Below are 21,542 nucleotides of genomic sequence, written 5' to 3'. Positions count from 1 at the left end.
CTGCTCTGGCATGAAAAGTCACCAGACTTGTTTGTTTCTGGAAGGAGCCGACGGTCGGGCTGCTCTTGTCACCTTTAGAAAGGCATCCAGGGTTGTGACTGGGAACGGCCACACTGCAATTCATCCCACCTGTGGGAAAACTATTCCAGGGAGAGGAGGGAGAGGGAAGGCTGCTCCAGCCCCAGGATAGCTCTGGTGGGATGTGAGTGGTGCCACGGGAGCCAGGGGCCGTTGGTGCGGGTGGTGCCAGTCACTGGGGGTGCAGCTGCCTCAGGAGCTGAGCTGAGCTGAGCAGAGGAGCCGGGCTGGGGGATTGTTCCCAGGTCTGACTGATCTCTTGAGGACGGTGTGTCTGTCCTAGAGCCTCAAAGGTGGTGCTGTGACTGTCCCAGAAACGCTGCTCTTCATCTCCACACTGGATGGGAACCTCCATGCCGTCAGCAAGAGCACAGGGGACATCAAGTGGACCCTGAAGGATGGTGAGTAGTGACTGGGGGGCATTTGCTTACAGCCTAGCTCCTAGAGCATATTTGGGGTTTGGGAATTCTCCCCTGGCCTGGCTCTTGCTGGATGGGCTCTGGGCTGCCAGGGCCTCCAGCCCTGGGGTGCACTGCCAGCCCCGGCCCCAGGCACAGCCGAGCGCAGGTGAGCATCTGGCATTGGTGTCCCTTTTGGCTCTGAAAGGCAAGCAGGCTGCGTGGCTGGGCTGGGTGACAGTGCCACGCTGGGTGAACAGTGGTGTTGTGCTGTCCCACTCACGGGAGCGCTGCTGATGTGGCCTCTCACTCTCTGTTTCAGATCCCATTCTGCAGGTGCCGGTCTATGTGGCAGAGTGAGTGTCACCCGCACTGGGCAGTGCAGGAGGCTCCCTGATAACTGATGGAGCAACAGCAGGAAAGGGGAACCACAGAGAAATGAAATGCCCAGCCCATGCCGTGGCATCACCTTACCCTGACCCTGGTGCTGGCACGTGGCACATGAGGAGGAGCTGGCACCTGCTGCACAGCCGAGGAGCTCTCAGCTCGACTACACACACCAGCATGGAGAGAAATAGAGGGAAATCCCCCTGAAAGCTCAGGGGCAGGCAGGACAGCAAGAGGTCCTTGAGACAGGCAGGGCATCCACCAGCCTGGTGGGTGGGCACTGGGTGGCTGTGGGAAGTGCCAGGACTGACCAGAGTGGGAATTATCTCCTGCCAAATCCAGTGCTGCAGGTGTCCAGGAAAGGTCAAGTCCTGCAGGGACTCACCCTGGAGCAAACTGCTAAAGGGGATTCTGCAGTGTAGCCACTCTGTGTCCTTGGAGGTGCCCAGGGCAGGGAGTAGCTCACGTTTTACCCTTCTCTCGTGCTTCCCAGGCCAGCATTCCTTCCAGACCCCAATGACGGCAGCCTGTATATCCTGGGAGGAAAGAACAAAGAAGGCTTGATGGTCAGTAGGGCTGTGGGGCTGTGGGCATCCTGTGATCCCCTGGGCTGCACAGGTGACTCTGCAGAGGTGACTCTGCAGAGGTGGCTCTGCCCTGCAGCTGCTCTGCTCCCTGTGTTGCAGAAGCTGCCGTTCACCATCCCAGAGCTGGTGCAGTCCTCGCCGTGCCGCGGCTCGGACGGAGTGCTGTACACCGGTACGGAGCGCTGGGGCGCGCGGGACGGCGCTGCCCGGGGCGCCAGGAGCTGTGGAGGGCCAAGGCCGGAGCTCAGCGGCAGCTCCTGGGACAGGCGGGGCTGCGGGGCCTTACAAAGAAGGCATTTTCCTTCTCAGGGAAGAAGCAGGACACGTGGTTCATTGTGGACCCCAAGTCAGGGCAGAAGCAGACCACCCTCTCAGCAGAGGCCTGGGATGATCTGTGCCCATCCAGCCCCTTGCTCTACATCGGACGGACCCGTAAGCCAGTCCCGTGCCCCCGTCGACCACCTGGTGCCAGGAGTGGGGCACTGGAGGTGACCTCGTGCCCTGCTCCTGTCCCCAGAGTACATCATCACCATGTATGACACCAAGTCACGGGAGCTGCGCTGGAATGCCACCTTCTCCGAGTACTCGGCCCCGCTCTGCGAGGAGTCCTACCACTACAGTGAGTGGAACTGCAGCAGCCATGGCAGCCGTGGCAGTCATGGCACCCCAGTGCCCACTCGCAGCAGGACTCTGGCTGTGCAGGGGCCGGGGGTGACAGTGCCAGGGCCAGCAGGTCTCAGCTGTGCCCATTGCTGGGGAGAGCAGGCAGCGGCCCATGGCCAGTGGCAGAGCTGAGGGTGACCAGAGGAGACACAGCTGAACTGCTGCGTCCCTCATCCTTCTTACTCTCTCCAGAAATGGCACACTTGGCCTCCAGCGGGGACGGGCTGGTGGTGACCCTGGACAAGGAGAGCGGGGAGGTCCTGTGGGCACAGAACTATGGCTCACCTGTGGTTGGCATCTACCTGTGGCACCAGGACAGCCTGCGCCGCCTCCCCCACCTCAACCTGGCCATGGAGACCCTGCGCTATCTGACCTTCCAGTCACAGGACATCCACGTCCTCAAGTGGAGCTACCAGTCTGTCAAGGACTTCGCCTCCACCAAGACCCAGCTGCTGTACGTGGTTCCTGAGCGGTGGCAGCCGGTGGCATTCGTGTTCCCCGTGCTCAGCCGCCCTGATCCGTGATGGATGGAAGGTGATGCTTGTCCTTGCCCCGCAGGCCGGCGCTCTACGTGGGAAAGCACGCGACCAGTTTCTACGCCGTGACGTCCCTGGTGCACGGCAGCGTGGCGCTGGTGGTGAGTGTGCCCTCTGCCCCGCCGGAGCCGCCGCGGCGCGTCCGGCCGCCCGGTGCCCCACGAGCTGCCGCGTCCCCAGCCCCAGGGCATCACGCTGGCCAGGATCGACGGCCCCACCACGGACGACGTGACCATGAGGGAGTCCGGGGAGTGCGAGATCATGCCCAGCACGGACGTCAAGTACCCGCAGGGCAGCATCAGCTCACTTCCCAACCAGTGGCTCCTCATAGGTGCGGAGCCGTGGTAGGCACAGACTCACCCATGTCCTGGCTCCCAGATGGTGCCCGGGGAACACCCCAGCTGCTGCTGTGCTTTAGGGACAATAGGCCGACCTGCTCTGCCCTGTGGGGTGAATGGGATTAAGGCTGAGTCACCTTGGGCTGTGGTGACGCTGGCTTGGGACTCCTTTCAGCCCGTCCTTGTCCCCTCCACAAGAGTGACTGCCAGATACCCCGTGCAGGGATGGGCAGGGACCCTTTGAAGCAGGGCTCACAGTTACCCATGCTGGGGGTCCCATGAGAAGCAACCCCCCTACTCCAGGAGAGCCAGGGCTGCTGGCAAGGGCTGGATGCTGAAACCAAGAGGTGAACTGAGGGTTGTCTCTGTTCCCCTCCTGCCACAGGGCACCATGAGCTGCCTCCTTTGGTTCACACCACGATGCTGCGAGCCTTTCCAGAGAACCTGAGGAAAACCACGGAAACCATCATCCCCAGGGCTCGTCCCTCCAGGACCGTGTTCGACGACGTGAGTGGTGACGGGTGCTGGGTCACTGAAGGGTCTGTGCTGCTTGGGGTGAGCAGTGGGTCCCCAGCATGGGGTAGGACAGGAAGGAAGTCCCAAACCCAAGAGCCCTGTGGTCCGTGCCTCTTGTGTCACCCAGCCCTGGATGTGCGTTGCAGTTCCTGGCCCCGAGCAGCCCGGAGGAGCCAGCTGTGCGCAGCGAGGGGCAGCTCCAGCCAGACCCCACGCCGGGGGAGCAGGTGGAGGTGTACCCCGAGTCTGGCACCTGGGACCTGGTGATGGCTGGCGCTGGCACGGCTCTGCTGGGCGGGGGAATCCTGGTCCTGCTGCTCACGGTGAGTGCTGGTGGGGGAGGGAGAGGGACAGCGGAGCCCATGCCCAGCGTGGCTCCAGGCTCTGAGGATTCCCATGGTTTTTGTTCCAGAAACTGCAGCGGCAGCACGTGGCCCAGCAGCAGCAGCTGGAGGAGCAGATACAGCTCCTGCAGCAGCAGCAGGAGATGCTGCGCTCGGGCCGAGTCTCCAGGGAGGGCATCCCTGAGGAGCCCAGGGAGCTGGAGCTGAGCCAGGGAAGTGCATCAGAGCTCTGCCAGAGCTCCAGCCCCTCCGCCTGCCTGAAGGACCCGGCTAACGGGACAGTCAGCCCAGAGCCAGCTGTCCCAGTGGCTGCTGAAGGTGGGTGCAGGGGGAATGGCAGGCTGTGGGGCTTCTGTCCAGAGATGCCAGCACCCAGAGCAGGTGCAGGGATGCTCACAGATGAGGGGGCTGCAGCCCACCTGGGATGGGAGGAGGTGCCAGATCTGCTGCTGGATAAGCATGGGCTACATAAGAGTAGGGCCCAAGAAATGGCCTGATGAATAGAGAAACAGGTGTCCTCCTTACAGAACTAGTGCTTGGAGGCTGGAAGTCGGCTGTCTTCTCTTCATTACAGATGCAGAACCAGACCTGGTTGTAGTTGGGAAAGTTTCTTTTAACCCCAAGGACGTGCTGGGCCATGGAGCTGGAGGAACCTTTGTCTTCAAGTGGGTGACACTGGGTGCCTCCACTCTGCTCCCTTTCTCCCTGGGAGCCACAGGGATAGCAACAAGGCAGCTCAGGGTGGTGGCCACTGGTTCAGGGACTTTTGAGAGCTCACCCCCTTCACCTTCTTCTGGTCCTCATCCCACCCACCCTGGAGCTAGGCTCATGGCCCTCATTGACCAGACACTGGGTACACAGGGCAGGTCCCCCTTGCACCCCCTGCACCTGCTCTGGCCCCTCGCACGGTTCCTAGGCTCTGGCTGAGCCCCTTTTCCAGCACTGAACTGTAGGGATGTCATTTTCATACAAAATTGAGACCCTCCATTTCCCAGCTTACACTGGGAAGATCTCTTCCTGTCGGCGATGTGACAAGGCTTTGGGGGTCACAGCAGGGTGACCTACGCTGGGGAGCCTTGGGTGAGCGTGGCTGGGCCGTGCTGCGCACGGACGCACCGGGGGCTCTCTGCACAGGGGGCAGTTCGAGGGCCGCCGTGTGGCCGTCAAGCGTCTCCTGCCCGAGTGTGTCCACCTGCTGGACCGCGAGGTGCAGCTGCTCCGGGAGTCGGACGAGCACCCCCACGTCGTCCGCTACTTCTGCACCGAGAGGGACCGGCAGTTCCACTACATCGCCATCGAGCTGTGCTCCGCCACGCTGCAGGAGGTGAGCCCGGGCACAGGGCTGCTGCTGCGGCCCCGGGAGCCCTGCAAACACAAGCCTTGGGCACAAACAGCCTCTGGAGGGGATCCTCTGCATCACCCCCCATCTCGCTGGGGTGGGGTGTCTCTCCAGCCAGCTTGCCTTTGCCCAGTAAATCAGGCTTAGTTCCTCTCCTCCTGTGTGGTTCCAGTACGTGGAGAGCCCCAGCTTTGAGCGCCGTGGGCTGGACCCGGTGTCTGTGCTGCGTCAGACCATGTCCGGGCTGGCCCACCTCCACTCCCTCAGCATCGGTAAGGGCCAGCAGTTCCCCCTCCAGCCTCCCCTCAGCGGGTGCTGCGGGGTTTGGGGTTTGGGCAGCGGCTGTGGGGGTCAGCAGCACACGGGGCTGTGGCAGAGCCCTGTTTGCTCCAGCCCTGCCAGGTGACACCACACCCTCGCTTGCAGTGCACCGTGACCTGAAGCCCTGTAACATCCTCATCTCGGTCCCGAATCGCCACGGGCAGATCCGTGCCGTCATCTCCGACTTTGGCCTTTGCAAGAAGCTTCAGGGGGGACGACAGAGCTTCAGCCTCCGCTCCGGGATCCCTGGCACTGAGGGCTGGATCGCGCCCGAGGTGCTGCAGGAGGCCCCGAAGGAGAACCCTGTCAGTGAGCCGTGGCCACCCCTGCCCCGGGTGCTCCTTGGGCCCTTTGTGGCAGTGTCCCCCATGCTGGCTGTGGCCTCAGGTCACTCTGCTGGGGTGCACAGTTAAGATGAGAGCTCCATGAGCCAGAGCCAGCCCAGACACAGGCGCTGTGCTCCTTGCCAGGGCTGTCCCCATCCCCCTGCCCTTGGGGGACAGTGCCCAACTGTATTCAGCACAGGTGTCTCATAAGGCTCCATTAGTGCTCAGAAATTTGGGGTGGGGAGGTTGGAGGGGCTGTGGGTGGCTGCCAAGGTCCCGCTTCTCCTCTCTTCACAATTGGGGATCTCATTCCCACTGGAAGCAGCTGCTGTCGTGACCCTGGGCAGGGCAGTGCTGGGGCTCATGCTGGTGTCCATTTGCCTGCTGGTGGGACACCAGCAGCCCCGGCATGTCTGTTGGGCTGTGGAGTCCTGAATTCTGGCTGTGCCTCTGGAAGCCCCTTCTCTGTTGGGGACCTGGGGTGATGGGGCTCCCAGGTAGCAGAGCAGGAACCCCATGCGATGCATTTTCCAGCAGCTCTGCAGCCAATGACCAACTGTCCACATAAAAGCACAGAAAAGTGGGAGGTAAAGGTTTCCTCACCCTTGGCCTGCGGGTCCCACGTGCCCCCGTGTTTTGCAGACCAGTGCTGTGGACATCTTCTCAGCCGGGTGCATCTTCTACTACGTGGTGTCGGGGGGACAGCACCCCTTTGGGGACAGCCTGCGGCGCCAGGCCAACATCCTGGCGGGCTCCTACCAGCTGAGCTGCCTGCAGGAGGAGGCTCACGGTGAGAGCCTTCCCCAGTGACACAGCACCGCGGGGAGGCTCCGGGCTGGGGGCAGCTCCCGCTCCTGCAGCAGGGGCGAGCTCTCTGCTGTTTTGTTTCACCCCCAGACAAACTCGTTGCGAGGGAGTTGATTGTGGCGATGATCAGCTCCGAGCCCCAGCGCCGGCCCTCGGCCCCTGTGGTCCTTGTGCATCCCTTTTTCTGGAGTCAGGAGAAGCAGCTGCAGTTCTTCCAGGTGAGCCTGTGCTGTCCCACCGGCAGTGAATGCAGGTGTGCACTGAAAAACCTGCTGGGAGCTGCTGCGGTCAGGTCAACATGCTGCTTGTGAGCTACTCTTAGGAGGGGTGAGGGGTCCCTGGGTGTCTGTGCCACCTCGTGCAGAGTGAGGCCATAACGACCTCTTGGGCACATAGGACGTCAGTGACCGTGTGGAGAAGGAGCCAGCCGAGGGACCCATCGTCTCAGCCCTGGAGTCGGGGGGACGGGCGGTGGTGAGGACCAACTGGAGGATGCACATCTCCCTGCCGCTGCAGATGGGTGAGCATGGAGGGGCCAGGCTCATCACTGGGTCCAGTGAAGCAGGTAGGGACTGCGGCTCCAAGGGCTGGTGGTTTTACTGGCCAGCAGGCACCTGCTTGTGCCCAAGAGCCGACAAGCGGGGCAGGTAAAGGTGGCAACTCTTCCATGGGAGGCCACAGTGCAGCAGGGCTGGGGCTGGCACTACAGGGGCTGTGGCAGCCCCCACCCCGGCTGTGTCCCCCCTCACTCCGCGTCTCTCCTGCTGTCCCCAGACCTGAGGAAGTTCCGCACCTACAAGGGGGGGTCAGTGCGTGACCTGCTGCGGGCCATGAGGAACAAGGTACGGCCACCCAGCTGCCCCGTGGCCCTGCCACCACCACTGTCCCCATCCTCCCTCACCCCGCCCTCTCTCCTGCAGAAGCACCACTACCACGAGCTGCCGGCCGATGTGCGGGTGGCCCTGGGCTCTGTCCCCGAGGGCTTCGTGCAGTACTTCACCTCGCGCTTCCCGCGGCTGCTGCTGCACACGCACGGGGCCATGCGCGTCTGTGCCCACGAGCGCACCTTCCACGCCTACTACTGCCAGGGCCTGAGGGGCGACGGCGCCTGAGGGCCACGGGTCCTGCCCGGGGGCCACGGGTCCTGTGCAAGGGCCACGGGTCCTGCCCGGGGGCCACGGGTCCTGTGCAAGGGCCACGGGTCCTGCCCGAGGGCCACAGGTCCTTCCTGAGGGCCACAGGTCCTGTGCAAGGGCCACGGGTCCTGCCCGAGGGTCACGGGTCCTTCCTGAGGGCCACGGGTCCTGCCCGGGGGCCACGGGTCCTGTGCAAGGGCCACGGGTCCTGCCCGAGGGCCACAGGTCTTGCCCGAGGTCCACAGGTCCTGTGCAAGGGCCACGGGTCCTGCCCGAGGGCCACAGGTCCTGCCCGAGGGCCATGGGTCCTGCCCGAGGGCCACGGGTCCTTCCTGAGGACCACAGGTCTTGCCCGAGGGCCACAGGTCTTGCCCGAGGGCCACGGGTCCTTCCTGAGGGCCACGGGTCCTGCCCGAGGGCCACGGCCACTGTCCCCGCCCAGGCCCTCTCTCATCGGTGTCCTGCTGCCAGGCCAGGCCGGGGCTCCGCAGGCCGGGCACGGGGCAGCAGAGGTGGGCACACCTGGGGACCCTCTGGGCAACCACCTTAGCAAACACTCACAGTCAGACTCAGGTGTGAAGGCATTTGGGTCAGAAAACAAAGACGTCTCGGGTGGGCACAGTGCTTGGAGAAGAAAGAGGAAAACCCGTTGTGTTTTCACAGCGACAGCCAGAGCAGGGCCCTGGCACAGCTGCCCGGCTGCCATCGGTCCTGGGGGACATTCACCAGGGACAGAAAGCTTTGTCCCGTGGGTTCTCTCCTGTGCCAGGGGACGCAGCTCCTGGCGCTGTGCCCAGGACCAGGCCCCCAGTCCTGACACTGGAGCTGTGGCTGGGCCCCAGCTGGGCTGTGCCCAGCCAGGCCGGGCCGAGCAGCCGCCCTGGGGCTGGGACCTGCCCCACCATGAAAGTGTGCATCTCAGCTGGGCTCAGAACGGGGTTTCTCCCTTAGGGCTCCCAGCAGCCTGTACCTGTGCCAGGCCTGGTGGCACAGCAGTCCAGGAACAGTTGTCTCTGGGCACAAAGGAGGGAGTTCCTCTCTACTGGGATCCTTCCCTCAAAGACAGGCCTATGCCTGCAGCTCCCCCAGCCTCTCCTGCTGCGCAGGGCAGGTATCCCATGGGTGCTGTGGTTCGTGGCATCCCCGTGGGCATGTGTTCCCTGTGAGCCAGCCTCCAGCACCAGAGCTGAGCCCGTGGGCACAGTTCCTCTGTGGAACAGCAAATCATTTTGTACAGTCCGATTCCTGTGTGTGCTGGGGTGTGGGATTTTGTTACACAGGTAACAGGGTTTGTACCAGGTTTCTTTTCAGAATATATTTATACAAAATGTTATAAAAATTAAAAAATAAAAACTAAAAAGCTTCTTCTGCTTAAAAACAAACTGGCCTGAGAGCATCTCTAGTTGTTGGCAGGGGCAGTGGTGGGAGAGCAACACAGCCAGGTCACGGGGCTCCTGCAAGATTCTGCTGCCTGAGAGGACTTGTGCTGATTCTTTAGCCATAATTAGTCATTGAGCCAAGGAAGAGGCAAGGCCAGCCCAGGGCTGTCACTAATGGCAAGAGGATGCCCCATTCAGAGGGGAAGCCAGAGAGGTGCTGCCCCCTCTCTCAGTAAGGCAAAGGGAAGTGAAACAGCCTGGATGCTGTGTCAAACAATCTTTATTCAAGTTATGCAATATACAAAAGTTGAGGTTTCATGGAGTTTTAGTATTAAAAGGCCGATTGCTCAAATCTCACCCTGGGCTTGTTCAATACTTTACCTGAGCTTCTACCAGAGGAAACAAAGCCCAGAGCACAGGCACCTCACGTGCCAGCTCTGCTCCCTCAAGAGCAGGCCCAAGCACCTCAAACGAGAGGGCTGGTTTGGAACTGGGTTTTTGGCTTTGGGAAATTAGAAAAACAAACTAGGTAGGGAATTAAAAAATACACTTTGTTAGGAGCAGGAAGCAAGAAACCTTTGGGCACCAGTCAGTGAACAACACCATTCCCACAGCAGCAGGGGCTTCCTTGCGGCAACGAGCCCAGACCCAGGAGTGGGAACCCAGCTGGGCCACGGGAGAGAAACTGCCAGACCTCTCCCTCCACAGCTGGGCAGTTTGGCACAGATGTCGAGTCCAGCAAGAACAAGGTCTAAGTGGAAGATTTCACCCGGCCCGAGCCAGACTTGGAGCTGAGGAGCTTCTCCACCATGGTGCGGGCGTAGCGCAGGCGGCTGGCCAGCTCCCGGCAGCAGCCGTGCTCCTCGATCAGGCTCAGCTTGTACGTGCGGAAGTCCCGTTTCTCATCTATGTATGTGACAGCAGCCATGAGAGGGCACAGGATGACCTTGGTGTGGTCCTGGTGGGGAGAGAACACACGGTCACTGAGCGCTGTGCTCCTTGGGGCAGCATTTCCTCTGGATGAGCCACCTCGGCAGCGCCCAGAGCGTGTGACAAGGTCCCTCTGTAGAATTCCTTCAAAGTGCAGCAAAGGGCAAGAGCTGGCTGCAGCAGCCAGCCTGCTGCTCCAGAGCACGGCCCCTCACCAGCAAGGAGAGTCTGGGGGCCTTAGGACCAGCACAGACAGCTCCCAGTGCCGGGCTCCCTGGGCAAAGCCTTGGCTCAGGCCATCCCCTCCTGCCACTGTCCAAGCAGCACCACATGCAAGCACGGCCCTGCACAGAGCCTCACCTGGAAGAAGTTGATCTGCACAGTGCCGTTGCTGAGGTGCAGGATGATGGCACTGCGGGTCCGGAACCAGGTGCACAGGTAGGGCAGGCGGGCCAGCTCGTCCCCTTCCCGTGGCGTGATGTTCGCCCCCGCCTTCAGCAAGTGCTCGCTCATGTAATTCCGGAAGTACTTCAGTAGTGTTATCTGCAGAAGGGATGGGCTGTGAGGGGCTGAGGGTGACCCCAGGCACGGGGCGGAGTACAGGGACTGCCATCACAGTCCTAGACCCTCCTTACATCTCTCAGAGCTTGAGGTGTCACTGCAAAAACTTGTGGAAATCCTCAAAGTTAACTCTGACCGTAACACATCAGACTCGCTTTGCTGAACACTTTGGTATGTGCAAGTCATGTGAGCACTTAAATTTCTGTGAAAGTGCTCATAAATGAGCCTCAGATAGCAGTTAGAGCTGCTAGTGTCCATCTTTGGGACCATGTGTCACCAGCTAGAGGAAACTTGTAAAGTGCCAGTGATCTCCAATAAGTGTTTCTTCCTGGAACCCACCCTGCCATCAAAGCCTAAGGGTGGCAGGAGTCTCAGCACCCCCCCAGCCAGGGCTCCTGTCCCCAGGACTGACCTTCTTGTTCAGGGCAGAGGGGTAGGACCTCACAGTGAAGTAGGACTCGGTGTTGTTCTGCTCAATGTACTGCAGGTTGTCCCCGTCGTTGTACATGATGAGCCGAGTGGAGTCATTGAAGAGAACCCCAACGCTGTTGTCACAGAGCTGGTAACCTGCCCAGAAGGGACCCCATGAGACCCCCAATCTCAGGGGACCACCGGCAGTGGGAAGTACCAAGGCAGATGGTTTATCCCCCAGGGATTCCCCAACCCCACCCCACCATGTCCCTGCCAGCTCTGCTCTTTGGGGAGGTCTGGCTGGCACTTTTCCACCTCTGGATTTGTCATCTCCCTTCTTGCATCAGCTGCTTCACAAACAGCTTCTGCTGCCACCATGGATCCCTGTGCAGGCTGGGAAGGGCTTGGTCACCTCAGGCACAGGTACCATTGTCCACATTAAAGTGGCCAGGGCTGATGGTCAGTGACCACCACTGCTCTGGATTCCTGGGGTATGTGGTAAGATTCCTGGCAGTGGTGTTGGACACACACACTGGAATATGGTGATTAAAAACCCAGACCTAGGAAATGCCCAAATCCAGGCTTCTCTCCCAGCCCCCTCAGACACAAGGAAAGCCAGAAGCATTGCCACCCATGGTATTTACCGAGTCCATATTTATCCGAGTAATCCACCCATTTGCTAACCCAGAAGATGGGAATGCAGGCTGGGTCCTCAGCTTCTTCTGCAGGAAGAAAGCAGCTTGTTAGGAGACATTTCCCACAGGCTGTGCACCCCAGAGGCCCGTGGGCTGCCCCAGGCTCACCTTGCCTCACTGCTAGTCTCTCAGAGGGCTTGGCTGCGTTGACTGCAGTCAGCTGCTGCAACATGTCGGCCAGGTGGCAGCTGATAGCATCTCCCACCTCCCGCAGCCCCGCCGCTTCCTCCTTCTCCGGCAAGGGCTCCTGTGCAGGGCTGTCCAGTCCTGGGCCAGAGAGAGAACAGGGTGAGGTGTGACCAGGACAAGGTTTCCAAAGGCACCAGACGTACAGACAGCACCTGACACACAGAACGGATCATGCTGGAAGGGACCATGGTGGGACGTGAGCAGGGTAATTCCAGGGCACAGGATGTGTCCAGAGGATTCTGGAATATCTCCAGTGAGGGAGACTCCATACACCCTCTCTGGGGAATCTGTTCAGTGCTCAGGCACTGCACAGAAGGTCTTCCTCACATTCTGGTGGAAATTCCCAGGTGTCAGTTTGAGCCCATTACAGAGCTGAAGCAAATGCAGTGCTTCGTCCTGGGCCGAGCAGGGAGAGCCCCCTCGCCCACAAATGCTCTGAGTTTCCACGAGGATCAGGAGAGGATGAGAGGGAGGCACACTGACGGCTGTGGATGCTGCTGGAGGCCGGGCAGGCTCTGTCCAGCCCTGCAGCCCAGCCTCACCTGGGCACCCACACCCACCTTTGTTGAGCGCGGTCAGCGGCTTCCGCCCGCCGAGCTCCAGGCTGCTGGGAGCCAGGGAGAAGCGGGGCGCGATGGTCAGGCAGCTGGTGGGCAGGCGGCTGGGGAGGTACCCCGAGGTGAAGAACTCGTCGTTCAGCAGCTCGTCGATGGTCGGGCGCGTGGCAGGGTCCGACCTCAGCATCCTCTGGATGAGGTTCGCAGCCACAGGGTTGATGTGCTGAGGGACAGGTGGAGTTTAGAGACGGCTCAGGGGACAATGTGCACTAGTGACAAGTGCACAGAGTTCACAGCCCAGGGAAGCTCCACGTGGAGCAGAGCTCCAGTGCCACATCAGGCAAGCGGGACACGAGCCTGGGGAGGCAGAATTGGGTAGCACAGAGAACTGGCTCCTAACAGCACCCAAAGCCTGAGGTCAAATTACTTGAGCAACACCAGCTCATCTGCAGTGGGATGAGCTGGGGACCTGGCCCAGACCTCACGGGCTTGCCCATGTCCATTCAGCCCCACACATCAACAGCCCAGCTCAGATTTTTGCTGGACTGGGGGGCAGGGAGCTGCTGGCTCCCCATGAGGTTCACACCACCCCAACCTGAACCAGCCCCCCAGCACTGCTGTGTGAGAGCCCACGGAGTGCCAGACACAGAGGCTGCAGCAGGAGGCTCAGCAAGCACCACTGTGAGCCAAACAGGTGCCCCATGGGAAGCAGCATACCTTGGGAATGGTGTACTCATTCTTCTTGATCCGGATGTAGGTATCCTTTAGACAAGACGTCTCAAAAGGCGGTTTCCCCACCAGAAGAGTGTACCTGGGCATTCCCAGACAAAAGGGTGTCAGTTTTGCACAAGAGACTGAGCTTGTGCGTAGGAGCGACCATGTCCTAAGCACAGCCGGGGGCTTTCCTGGCAGAGGGAACATGCTTAGCATTAGACACATTGACAGCTACATGTGCTGTGCCTGGATCCTGTCCCCTGGAAAGGGAAGTTGGGATCTAGCACCCTGCAGGGAAAGTTTCAGTTGGGGAAGGTTGGGAGCTGCCTGGCAGCAGGACTTGGCACTATGGGGACAGTGACCTGGAGCTTTGGATCACACTGAAGCTCAGAGGGGCCAGGGAGACCAGAACCCATCCCCACAGCCTCTGAAAGGCAGTTTCACTCACATGATGCAGCCAATGGACCAGATGTCCACCTCGAAGCTGTGCCCCTTCTTGCCCAGCACCTCTGGGGCGATGTAGTTGGGTGTCCCACACAGGGTCTTCTTGCGCTCCCCATCGTACTCTACCTTGGTGGCCAGGCCAAAGTCACCTGCAGGGACAGGGAGACGGGAGATGCCCAAGATGCCCTGTTTGGCTGGTCCCTGGGCGGGGGTCCCTGCCACTTACCGATCTTCACCTCCATGTCGTCGCTGAGGAAGAGGTTGCCCAGCTTGAGGTCGCGGTGGATGACGCGGTGGCTGTGCAGGTACTGGCAGCCCAGGATGGTCTGGCGCAGGTAGTACCGCACCTCGGGCTCGCTCAGCGCCTTCCGCCGCTTGTGCAGCTCCAGCAGCGACTGCGGGGGACGGTCGGTCAGTACCGGGGCGGGGGTTGCGGGACAAGGATGAGATCAGAACCGCAGGACGCGGGGAAGGGGACAGTCCGCACCCGGGGACACCGACACCCGCCCCCCGGCCCCTCACCCTGCGGCGGCAGAGCTCCAGCACGACGTAGACGAAGTCGTCGTCCTCGAAGAAGCCCTGGAAGCCGACGACGTGGCGGTGGGAGAGGCTGCGGTGGATGGCGATCTCCATGGACATCTTCTCCTTCTGGTGCGGCTTCACCAGCAGCGACTTGGGCACCACCTTCCCCGCGAACACCTCGCGGCTCTCGGCCTCGGCCAGCTCGTAGCACCGCGCGAAGCCGCCCTTGCCCAGGAACCGCCCGCGCACGAAGCTGCGCCGGGTGCGCGGGTCCACGAGCACCTTGGGCACCTCCTTCCCCGCCGCCGCCGCCGCCGCCGCCGCCCGGGCCGGCTCCGCCAGCGCCGCCGGCCGCGCCGCCTTCCCGCCCGGCGCGCTCATGCCGTGTCCGCGCCGAGCTGCGCTGGGGCACCGCCGGAGCGCGGCTCCCTGCACCGAAACAGCGGCTGCCGGGGCAGCGGCGGGTCCCGCTGCCTGTACCGAAGCAGCGGCGGGTCCCGGTGCAGCGGCGGGTGCCGTGTCCCTGCACCGGTGCAGAGGCGGGTGCCGGTGCCTGTGGCGGTGCCGGTGCCTGTGGCGGTGCGGGGCGGTCCCCGTGCCGGTGCCGGTGCCGGTGCCTGTGCCTGTCCCTGTGCCTGTGCTCTCCGCTCTCTCTCTCTCGCTCTCTCTCGCTCTCCCGGTCTCGCCCCGGCCGCGGTTCGAAGGCGGCGCCGGGGCCGTTACCGCGCGCGGCCGCTCCCCATTGGCCGCACGATTTAAAATCCACGCGCCGCGCGGGGCACCATGGGAGCCGGGCGAGACACGCGCCCGCGGGGGCGGGGCCGGGCGCGCTCGGACACGCCCCTCGCGGCGCGCGCCGTGTGCGCGTGCGCCGGCGGCCGTTGGCCGCGGCACGCGCGAGGCGCGCTCCCGCCGGCGAGCCCCGGGACGAGCGCGGCCCCGCGGGACCCCCGCGCGCGGGCACGAGGCGCTCCGCCGAGGACATTCCCGTGCGATTTGCAGCCGGCGTGGGCTTCCCCGGAAGAGGCGCTGCGGCGGCACCGCCCGCTCCCCGCGGCTTCCATGTCCTGCCGGTTCCCGGCGGGATTCCCGCGGCTGCCCCCGAACCGCCCTTGGGCCGGTTTTTACATCGTAGGCACCCCCCACCCTGCTGCCCCTCGGGTGACGGTGTGGCAGTCCTGAGGGGCTGTCCCTGCCCTCACTGCCCCCCGTCCCCCTCACCCCACGGGCACGCTGCCCGCTGACACCAGTCCCGGTCCCCCAGCCCAGATCTCCCAGCCCAGATCTCCCAGCCCAGGTCTCCAGCCCAGGGTCTCCAGCCCAAGTCCCCCAGCCCAGGTTCCCCAGCCCAGGTTCCCCCAGCCCAGGTTCCCCCAGCCCAGGTTCCCCAGCCCAGGTCCCCCAGCCCAGGGTCTCCAGCCCAAGTCCCCCAGCCCAGGATCCCCCAGCCCAGGGTCCCCAGCCCAGGGTCTCCAGCCCAGGGTCTCCAGCCCAAGTCCCCCAGCCCAGATCCCCCAGCCCAGGTTCCCCCAGCCCAGATCCCCCAGCCCAGGTTCCCCCAGCCCAGGTCCCCCAGCCCAGGTTCCCCAGCCCAGGTTCCCCAGCCCAGGTCCCCCAGCCCAGGTTCCCCAGCCCAGGTCCCCCAGCCCAGGTTCCCCAGCCCAGGATCCCCCAGCCCAGGGTCCCCAGCCCAGGGTCTCCAGCCCAGGGTCTCCAGCCCAAGTCCCCCAGCCCAGATCCCCCAGCCCAGGTTCCCCCAGCCCAGGTCCCCCAGCCCAGGTTCCCCAGCCCAGATCCCCCAGCCCAGGGTCTCCAGCCCAAGTCCCCCAGCCCAGGATCCCCCAGCCCAGGGTCCCCAGCCCAGGGTCTCCAGCCCAGGGTCTCCAGCCCAAGTCCCCCAGCCCAGATCCCCCAGCCCAGGTTCCCCAGCCCAGGTTCCCCCAGCCCAGGTCCCCCAGCCCAGGTTCCCCCAGCCCAGGGTCTCCAGCCCAGGGTCCCCAGCCCAGATCCCCCAGCCCAGGTTCCCCAGCCCAGGTCCCCCAGCCCAAGTCCCCCAGCCCAGGGTCTCCAGCACTCCCGGTGCTGGCTCCTGGGCCCCCCCCCCCGCCAGGAGAAGTGACCGTGGGATGCTCCCGTGCCTTAACTCCACCACCAATGAAAAACGACCCAAAACCAGACAGAAGCAGCAGCAGTGCCTCAGCCCAGACACCTGCTCTCTGCTCCCTGGCACGCACGGTCCCACGGGCTGAGGGAATTGACATCCTTTGGCCTCCTTTCCCCCTCAGCAGAAGCTGCTTCTTTCAGCGCTGGCTAACAAAGAACAGATGTTAGTGGCCAGCATACACCGTGCTTTTGCCCGGTGGGTTGAGCCGATGCCCCCGGCCGAGCCCCACCCAGAGGCACGGGTCAGCCGTGCCAGGGTGCCCTGGAGAGCCCGGTGCACGGACAGGGCCAGGAGCCCCGCAGGTCACCACAGCCACAGCTCGAGTGCCATTCCCAGCAGAGAGTAGGATCATCCCGGGGGATTCTGCTGCCCACAAAGCAGGCACGGTCCCCAGTGCCTGGGAGACCTGCCCACAGAGCCCCGGGCAGGCCCCTCGCCCCTCACGCCGAGCCATCGCCCATTGAGCCATTGGCCCAGCGGCACAGGCAGGGAGGGTGTGCTCCCAGGGACCCCGAACATCCTCCAATCCAGCAGCACGCCGAGCAAAGCACACAAAGGGGATCAATGAAGCCACACAGCAGCTTGGGGTTAGAAGTGCTCAGTGTTTGTACAGATTCCTGACAGAAGACATTCCCCTCCCTGCAGGATATGCTTCCCCACTCCTGCAGCTCCCCGGGCTACAGGCACAGCCTCCGGTGTCATTTTACTGCACCACGCTGGATGGAGGGCTGCCTGCAGAGCTGGGACACTGACACTCCATCTTCCCAGAACTGGCAGAGGCGGAGAGCTGAGCCCCGGTCAGAGGGACGCTTCAGAGGCAGGAGGAGAAAGTGGCCAGTGTAAGGAATGTTAGCAATGCTGGGTGTTAGGGATCTTCAGTGGTGGCTTGGTTTTAGGCCCTGCCAGAGGCCACCTTAACAAAGACAACAAAAGAGGTTTTAATTAAGGCAGAAGAGTCAGCTCAGACAGCTAGAAGGAAGAGCAGGCCAAGAAACATGTAATTGCAGCGACACATCCCTTCATGCACTACAGCTCGGCTCTCAGGTGGTTGTGGAAATTCATCACTCAGACTTTCCCAGCTGCCACCCCACTCCCAAACTCATATCCCTTCTCCCACCCCACTCCCAAATTCATCTCCCTTCTCCCACTCCTCTCCCTGCTGCTGTGGCTGCTGATCAAGCAATCCCGGTGAAACACACAATGTGGTGTTGAAACTTTGAGGTGACAACACAGCAACACAGCACAGACACCCCACTCCTGCCAGACACTGGCAGAGACACCCTGGAGCAAAGCAGCGCTCTGAACTCCTGACTTGCAGGAAATCTCACAGGAAGCCCCAAACCTGTCAAGTCTGTGACAGAGGAGGCCACTCGGGCCCCTCAGAGGGAGCAAGGAGCTGTTTCACACTTTACTACACGTTGTAATGCACAGGACAGCCAGAATAGCCTGTAGCAGTCACAGAACAAGGGACTGTGGCTCATGCCCAGGCACAGCAGGAACCTCAATCTGGTTTGATTTGAAGAGTCACGAGTCACTTGAACAGCTGAAGAGGCTTTAATTTATGTACAGTAAAAATACAAACCAGTCAGTGGTTTTACATGGGATGCACAGCAGCTACTACACACGTTAGTACTCACACAGCTATTTGCTACTAAGGTGGATCAGCATTTGCTACACAGATCAGCTGAGGCTCCAGGGCTGCTCATCCACAGCCACACACCTTCCACAGACCTCATACATGTCCTGGCCCCAGCTGCTACACTACACCATGCAGGAGCCCCAGTTTAAAACCTAGAGCAGGACTATGCTAAGCTTTAACAGAACACAACCAGAGCAGGCAGCCTGCTGGGCAGCCAGCTGTCTGCACTCAGGTACACAAGCATCAGATGCCTCCAACTTTCAGAGGTGCTCTCAGCAAGAACTATACATGCTCTATTACACGTCCAAAATGAAATCTTCACTCTTTCTAAGAAGTCTGAGTGTCATTCTTAAGTTTCTTAATGCAAAAAAGCACAGAAGAGCTTTCTGCAAGTACAGACACTGGGTAATAAGTGGGAACATTTGCAGCATTCTCTCACTTTTAATTACCCACTTTCTGCTGCACTGAATTCTGTGAGTGACATGGCAATCCTCTTTTCAAAGGCCTTTGGCTCTTTAAGGTCTGTGGTACTCAGGAAGTGGCACTGACCCCAAGAACACTAGCCCTGAGGGGTGAGAGCACAGGACTGAGGTCAGTCTGCTTCAGGAGCTAAAAGCTAAGAAACACCCTGTCAGGCACACAAGGACAGGTGTCAGCGTCAGCCAAAACTCCTGAAGCCAACGGCAGGATGATGTACCCCTGGAGAGAATCCCAGGGAGAAAAGGAAGAGGCCATGCACCTCAGCATGCAGGCCCATGGGCAGCACGTATCGTGCCAAAGGAAAGGCCTGGGTCTAATGAACCCTGCTAAGTGCCCAGAGCACAGCCAGAACAGCCCTGCTGGGATGGAGACTGCTCCCAGCAAACCTAAGCCTAGCTTTGGGTTAGGGCAGAACTGAGCAGACAGGCTGAGCCTGCAGAGCACGTGTCAGCTCTGCCTCGCTCCCCAGCTGCTGCCCCAAGGCAGGTGTTTCAGCTTTCCCAGCTCCAGGACATTCAGTGGCACAACTCAGACAACGTGGGATGGAGTACACTGGACGAGCACACAGAGTTGGAACAGGACACAGCAGCTTTCAGGAGGGACTGCTTGGCCAGGCCAGCGGTGCTGAGGCACAGAGGTGCTCAGGGCTCCGGCCTCGCTGGACAACAGCCCTCTGCCCACCCCCAGAGCGCTCTGTGTGCCTGAGACACGGCAAATGGGCTACTAGACCTGAGTGAGTGGCAAGAACTTCTGGTAGTAGCTCTTGGTAACGTCAATCATGAGTTCCTGGGTGCATTCCGGGAGCTCCCCAGAGAAGAGTCCTGGAAGAACAACAACAGCATGGCCATCAGTCATCGTGCACCACCTATGCACCATGCACTAAAACAGGGATTTCACAAGTTGGAACTCCTACTTTCCAGTGCAGCAAGTACCCAATCACCTTTATTTTTAGGCACTAAATGCTGACGGGCACCTTTGTTATAGAAATCCCATTTAAAATAAGAATATCCACACGATCTGCAGTTTTGTGCAAGGGAAGATAGAGGGAGCATACCTGGGCAGCCCGAGAAGACAGTGAAAGGTGGAACCACGGTTTCAGGAGGGAGTACTGTGTTGTCTAAGATTTTGCAGCAGTCTTTCAAAACACATCTACGTCCCTAAAACAGAGAACAGGAAAAGTTTATATTTACAACACTATAAACATGAGGTTTTCTTATTATTACTGATATGCTACCTAAATTTCAAGAAGATTAACTGCTCAAAACATATCCTTTATAAGAGATCACAGGAATAAATCTTTACCCTCACTGAATGCTCCTCCCAACAGAATTAACTTTTCTTTTTGAGGAAAAATGTCTGCTTGCTTTCAACTAGCACAGGTACAACTGCACGTTAACATGTCAATGTTCAAACTGGCACCAAAAACCCGAGTCAAGCAGTGCCAGAGAGGCCTTCTCTACCTCAGCACACAAAAGCCTTGACTATTTGGTCTTATTTACACAGAAACACAATTCCACTTGTACTCTGTGGCCAGGCTGCCTTCCCTGGGCAATCCCATTAGCCACAGGGACAACACTTGGGATGGATTTTGCAGCCAGCAGCAGCTGAACACGCTGTCCTCAGAAAAATAAACCTGAAAGCTCAGCTTCCTGCAGAGAAGGAAGAGCGCAGAGAAGGTGAGCCTGCTCCAGCCAACTGGTGCAGACACCTCTCAGCTGCTGTCACAAGGCCTCAGCAGCACCCAGGAGTTCACAGAAAATACAGAAATGGCACTCACAATGACACAGTTCTTGCCTATGTGCACATAGGAGCCGATCTGGGCCGCGTTGACAACACAGTCCTCTTCTATGAAGACATGGTCACCAATGTGCAGAGGGAAGAAAGCCACCCTGCAACAGGAGAGTATTTTACGTGTCCAACAAACAAACCGACACTGCTAGACCCAGAATCACCCTGTGGAGTCTCCTGTCCCCGGGTGGATTAACAGATGTGGATCTGCTGCTAAGGGAGACAGAACAGTTTCTGGGTTTCTCCTCTCTAAAGGATGGCCCAAATGAGAAGGAAGATGTTGTGAATAAACACACAAAAACTGAAACATGCTCTTCACTTTGCTGTTCTAATCTATCCCTTTCCACCCAACAGTCTGATGGGAACACCGACCCTCAAGGCACAGCTCAGCATCTGAGGAAAAAGCAGGTTTGAGAGACGTATTTCTGCAAATTGCTGCAAAAGGAACAGAGTTCTCGGAACACAAGACTCAGTCAGGCTGACAGATTTTTTAGGCATCTCCCTAAAGGAAGGGGCCTCTTACCCTTTGCTGAACTTCTTGAAGGGCGGCCTGATGACGCTGCGGCTCTTCACCACGCAGTGCCGTCCCACCCGCACGTTGGCCAGGTCCCCGCGGATGATGCAGTCGTTCATAACGATTGTCTGCAGAAGGACAGACAGGTGAACCCGCTCCCCCTGCTGCCTGTGCCGGCACTCACTACACAAACTCCTGCCGAGGCCTGGGCACTCCAGCAAGAGTCCCTTACTTTAGGGACGATTCTTTCGGTCAAAAGAAAAGTGACAACAAAGCAAAAGTGCGGGAGGTCGGAACCACCAGTTGTGCTCCTGGTCATGCCAGTGAGCATTACAGAGCCAGGCTTAGGCACAGGACAGGACGGTGCTGTTCCGGGGACGAAAGGAGCAGCGGCCGCTCGCAGCAGGCCAGCGATGCCGCGGGAGAGCAGCGCCGGGTGCCGGGGCACCGGCCGGGGACGCCGCCCGGCGCTCACCTTGCCGTTCAGGACGATGTTCTGGCTGCCGCACAGCACGGACTGACGGCTCACCTTGTTGCCGGAGGCCTGCGGGGAGAACGGGCGGTCACGGCGGGTGTCCCGGGCCCCGCCGCCCCCCGGCGAGCCCGGCCCGGCCCCGCGGCCCCCGCGGCCCCCGCTCCCCGCGGCCCCCGCTCCCCGCGGCCCCGGCGGCCCCCGCTCCCCGCGGCCCCCGCTCCCCGCGGCCCCCGCACCGTCTCGATGTACTCGGACTTGTTGTAGAGCATCTCGCTGAGCTCCATGGCCGCCCCGCCCGGCCCCG

General features: G+C 60.8%; 3 protein-coding genes across 4 annotated transcripts in view; 1 reads left to right on the top strand and 2 right to left on the bottom strand.

Moving 5' to 3' along the window:
* Window positions 1–820: 820 nt before the first annotated feature.
* ERN2 (endoplasmic reticulum to nucleus signaling 2) lies at window positions 821–9,158 on the top strand. Its single transcript, XM_053992291.1, has 21 exons — window positions 821–832; window positions 1,357–1,429; window positions 1,550–1,622; window positions 1,760–1,882; window positions 1,968–2,069; window positions 2,306–2,567; window positions 2,672–2,750; window positions 2,830–2,980; window positions 3,373–3,494; window positions 3,650–3,826; window positions 3,916–4,165; window positions 4,422–4,512; window positions 4,982–5,171; window positions 5,359–5,458; window positions 5,613–5,812; window positions 6,476–6,623; window positions 6,731–6,858; window positions 7,037–7,160; window positions 7,415–7,482; window positions 7,561–8,603; window positions 8,634–9,158. The coding sequence occupies exons 2-20, from the start codon at window positions 1,427–1,429 to the stop codon at window positions 7,750–7,752; spliced, it is 2,583 nt and encodes an 860-aa protein (XP_053848266.1). The 5' UTR covers window positions 821–832; window positions 1,357–1,426; the 3' UTR covers window positions 7,753–8,603; window positions 8,634–9,158.
* A 259-nt stretch (window positions 9,159–9,417) lies between these two features.
* On the bottom strand, window positions 9,418–14,743 carry PLK1 (polo like kinase 1). The gene is made up of 10 exons (XM_053992294.1): window positions 14,179–14,743; window positions 13,883–14,051; window positions 13,661–13,805; window positions 13,216–13,309; window positions 12,502–12,721; window positions 11,861–12,019; window positions 11,702–11,779; window positions 11,059–11,213; window positions 10,446–10,628; window positions 9,418–10,113 (listed from the first exon to the last, which is right to left on the bottom strand). Exons 1-10 carry the CDS (start codon window positions 14,557–14,559, stop codon window positions 9,907–9,909), a joined length of 1,791 nt encoding a protein of 596 aa, XP_053848269.1. The 5' UTR covers window positions 14,560–14,743; the 3' UTR covers window positions 9,418–9,906.
* A 2,181-nt stretch (window positions 14,744–16,924) lies between these two features.
* The window catches only part of DCTN5 (dynactin subunit 5), a 69,059-nt gene continuing 64,441 nt past the window's right edge, over window positions 16,925–21,542 (bottom strand). Inside the window, exons 2-8 of one of the 2 annotated variants that reach the window (XM_053992388.1) lie at window positions 21,475–21,538; window positions 21,239–21,307; window positions 20,773–20,891; window positions 20,239–20,350; window positions 19,516–19,618; window positions 19,191–19,282; window positions 16,925–17,255 (exon numbers count right to left, since the gene is read on the bottom strand). In XM_053992388.1, the coding sequence (XP_053848363.1) occupies window positions 17,235–17,255; window positions 19,191–19,282; window positions 19,516–19,618; window positions 20,239–20,350; window positions 20,773–20,891; window positions 21,239–21,307; window positions 21,475–21,522 (564 nt within the window). In that variant the 5' untranslated portion in view covers window positions 21,523–21,538 and the 3' untranslated portion in view covers window positions 16,925–17,234. Of the gene's footprint in view, window positions 17,256–19,190; window positions 19,283–19,515; window positions 19,619–20,238; window positions 20,351–20,772; window positions 20,892–21,238; window positions 21,308–21,474 lie in introns of both variants that reach the window. The other variant, XM_053992387.1, reaches the window with a different exon arrangement.

Source organism: Vidua macroura, chromosome 16 (genome assembly GCF_024509145.1).
Source record: "Vidua macroura isolate BioBank_ID:100142 chromosome 16, ASM2450914v1, whole genome shotgun sequence".
Taxonomy (NCBI): Eukaryota; Metazoa; Chordata; class Aves; order Passeriformes; family Viduidae; genus Vidua; species Vidua macroura.
This window is presented reverse-complemented; position numbering and strand designations above follow the sequence as displayed.

Bases quoted from the DNA above. Each gene is read 5' to 3' on its own strand.
- ERN2 (XM_053992291.1), top strand. The intron at 5,172-5,358 runs GTGAGCCCGGGC...GTGTGGTTCCAG, and splicing joins GCTCCGCCACGCTGCAGGAG to TACGTGGAGAGCCCCAGCTT. The intron at 6,859-7,036 runs GTGAGCCTGTGC...TTGGGCACATAG, and splicing joins AGCAGCTGCAGTTCTTCCAG to GACGTCAGTGACCGTGTGGA.
- PLK1 (XM_053992294.1), bottom strand. From the start codon at position 14,559: ATGAGCGCGCCGGGCGGGAAGGCGGCGCGGCCGGCGGCGCTGGCGGAG. The intron at 13,310-13,660 runs GTGAGTGAAACT...GGGAATGCCCAG, and splicing joins TGGTCCATTGGCTGCATCAT to GTACACTCTTCTGGTGGGGA. The intron at 10,629-11,058 runs GTCAGTCCTGGG...TCCCTTCTGCAG, and splicing joins CCTCTGCCCTGAACAAGAAG to ATAACACTACTGAAGTACTT.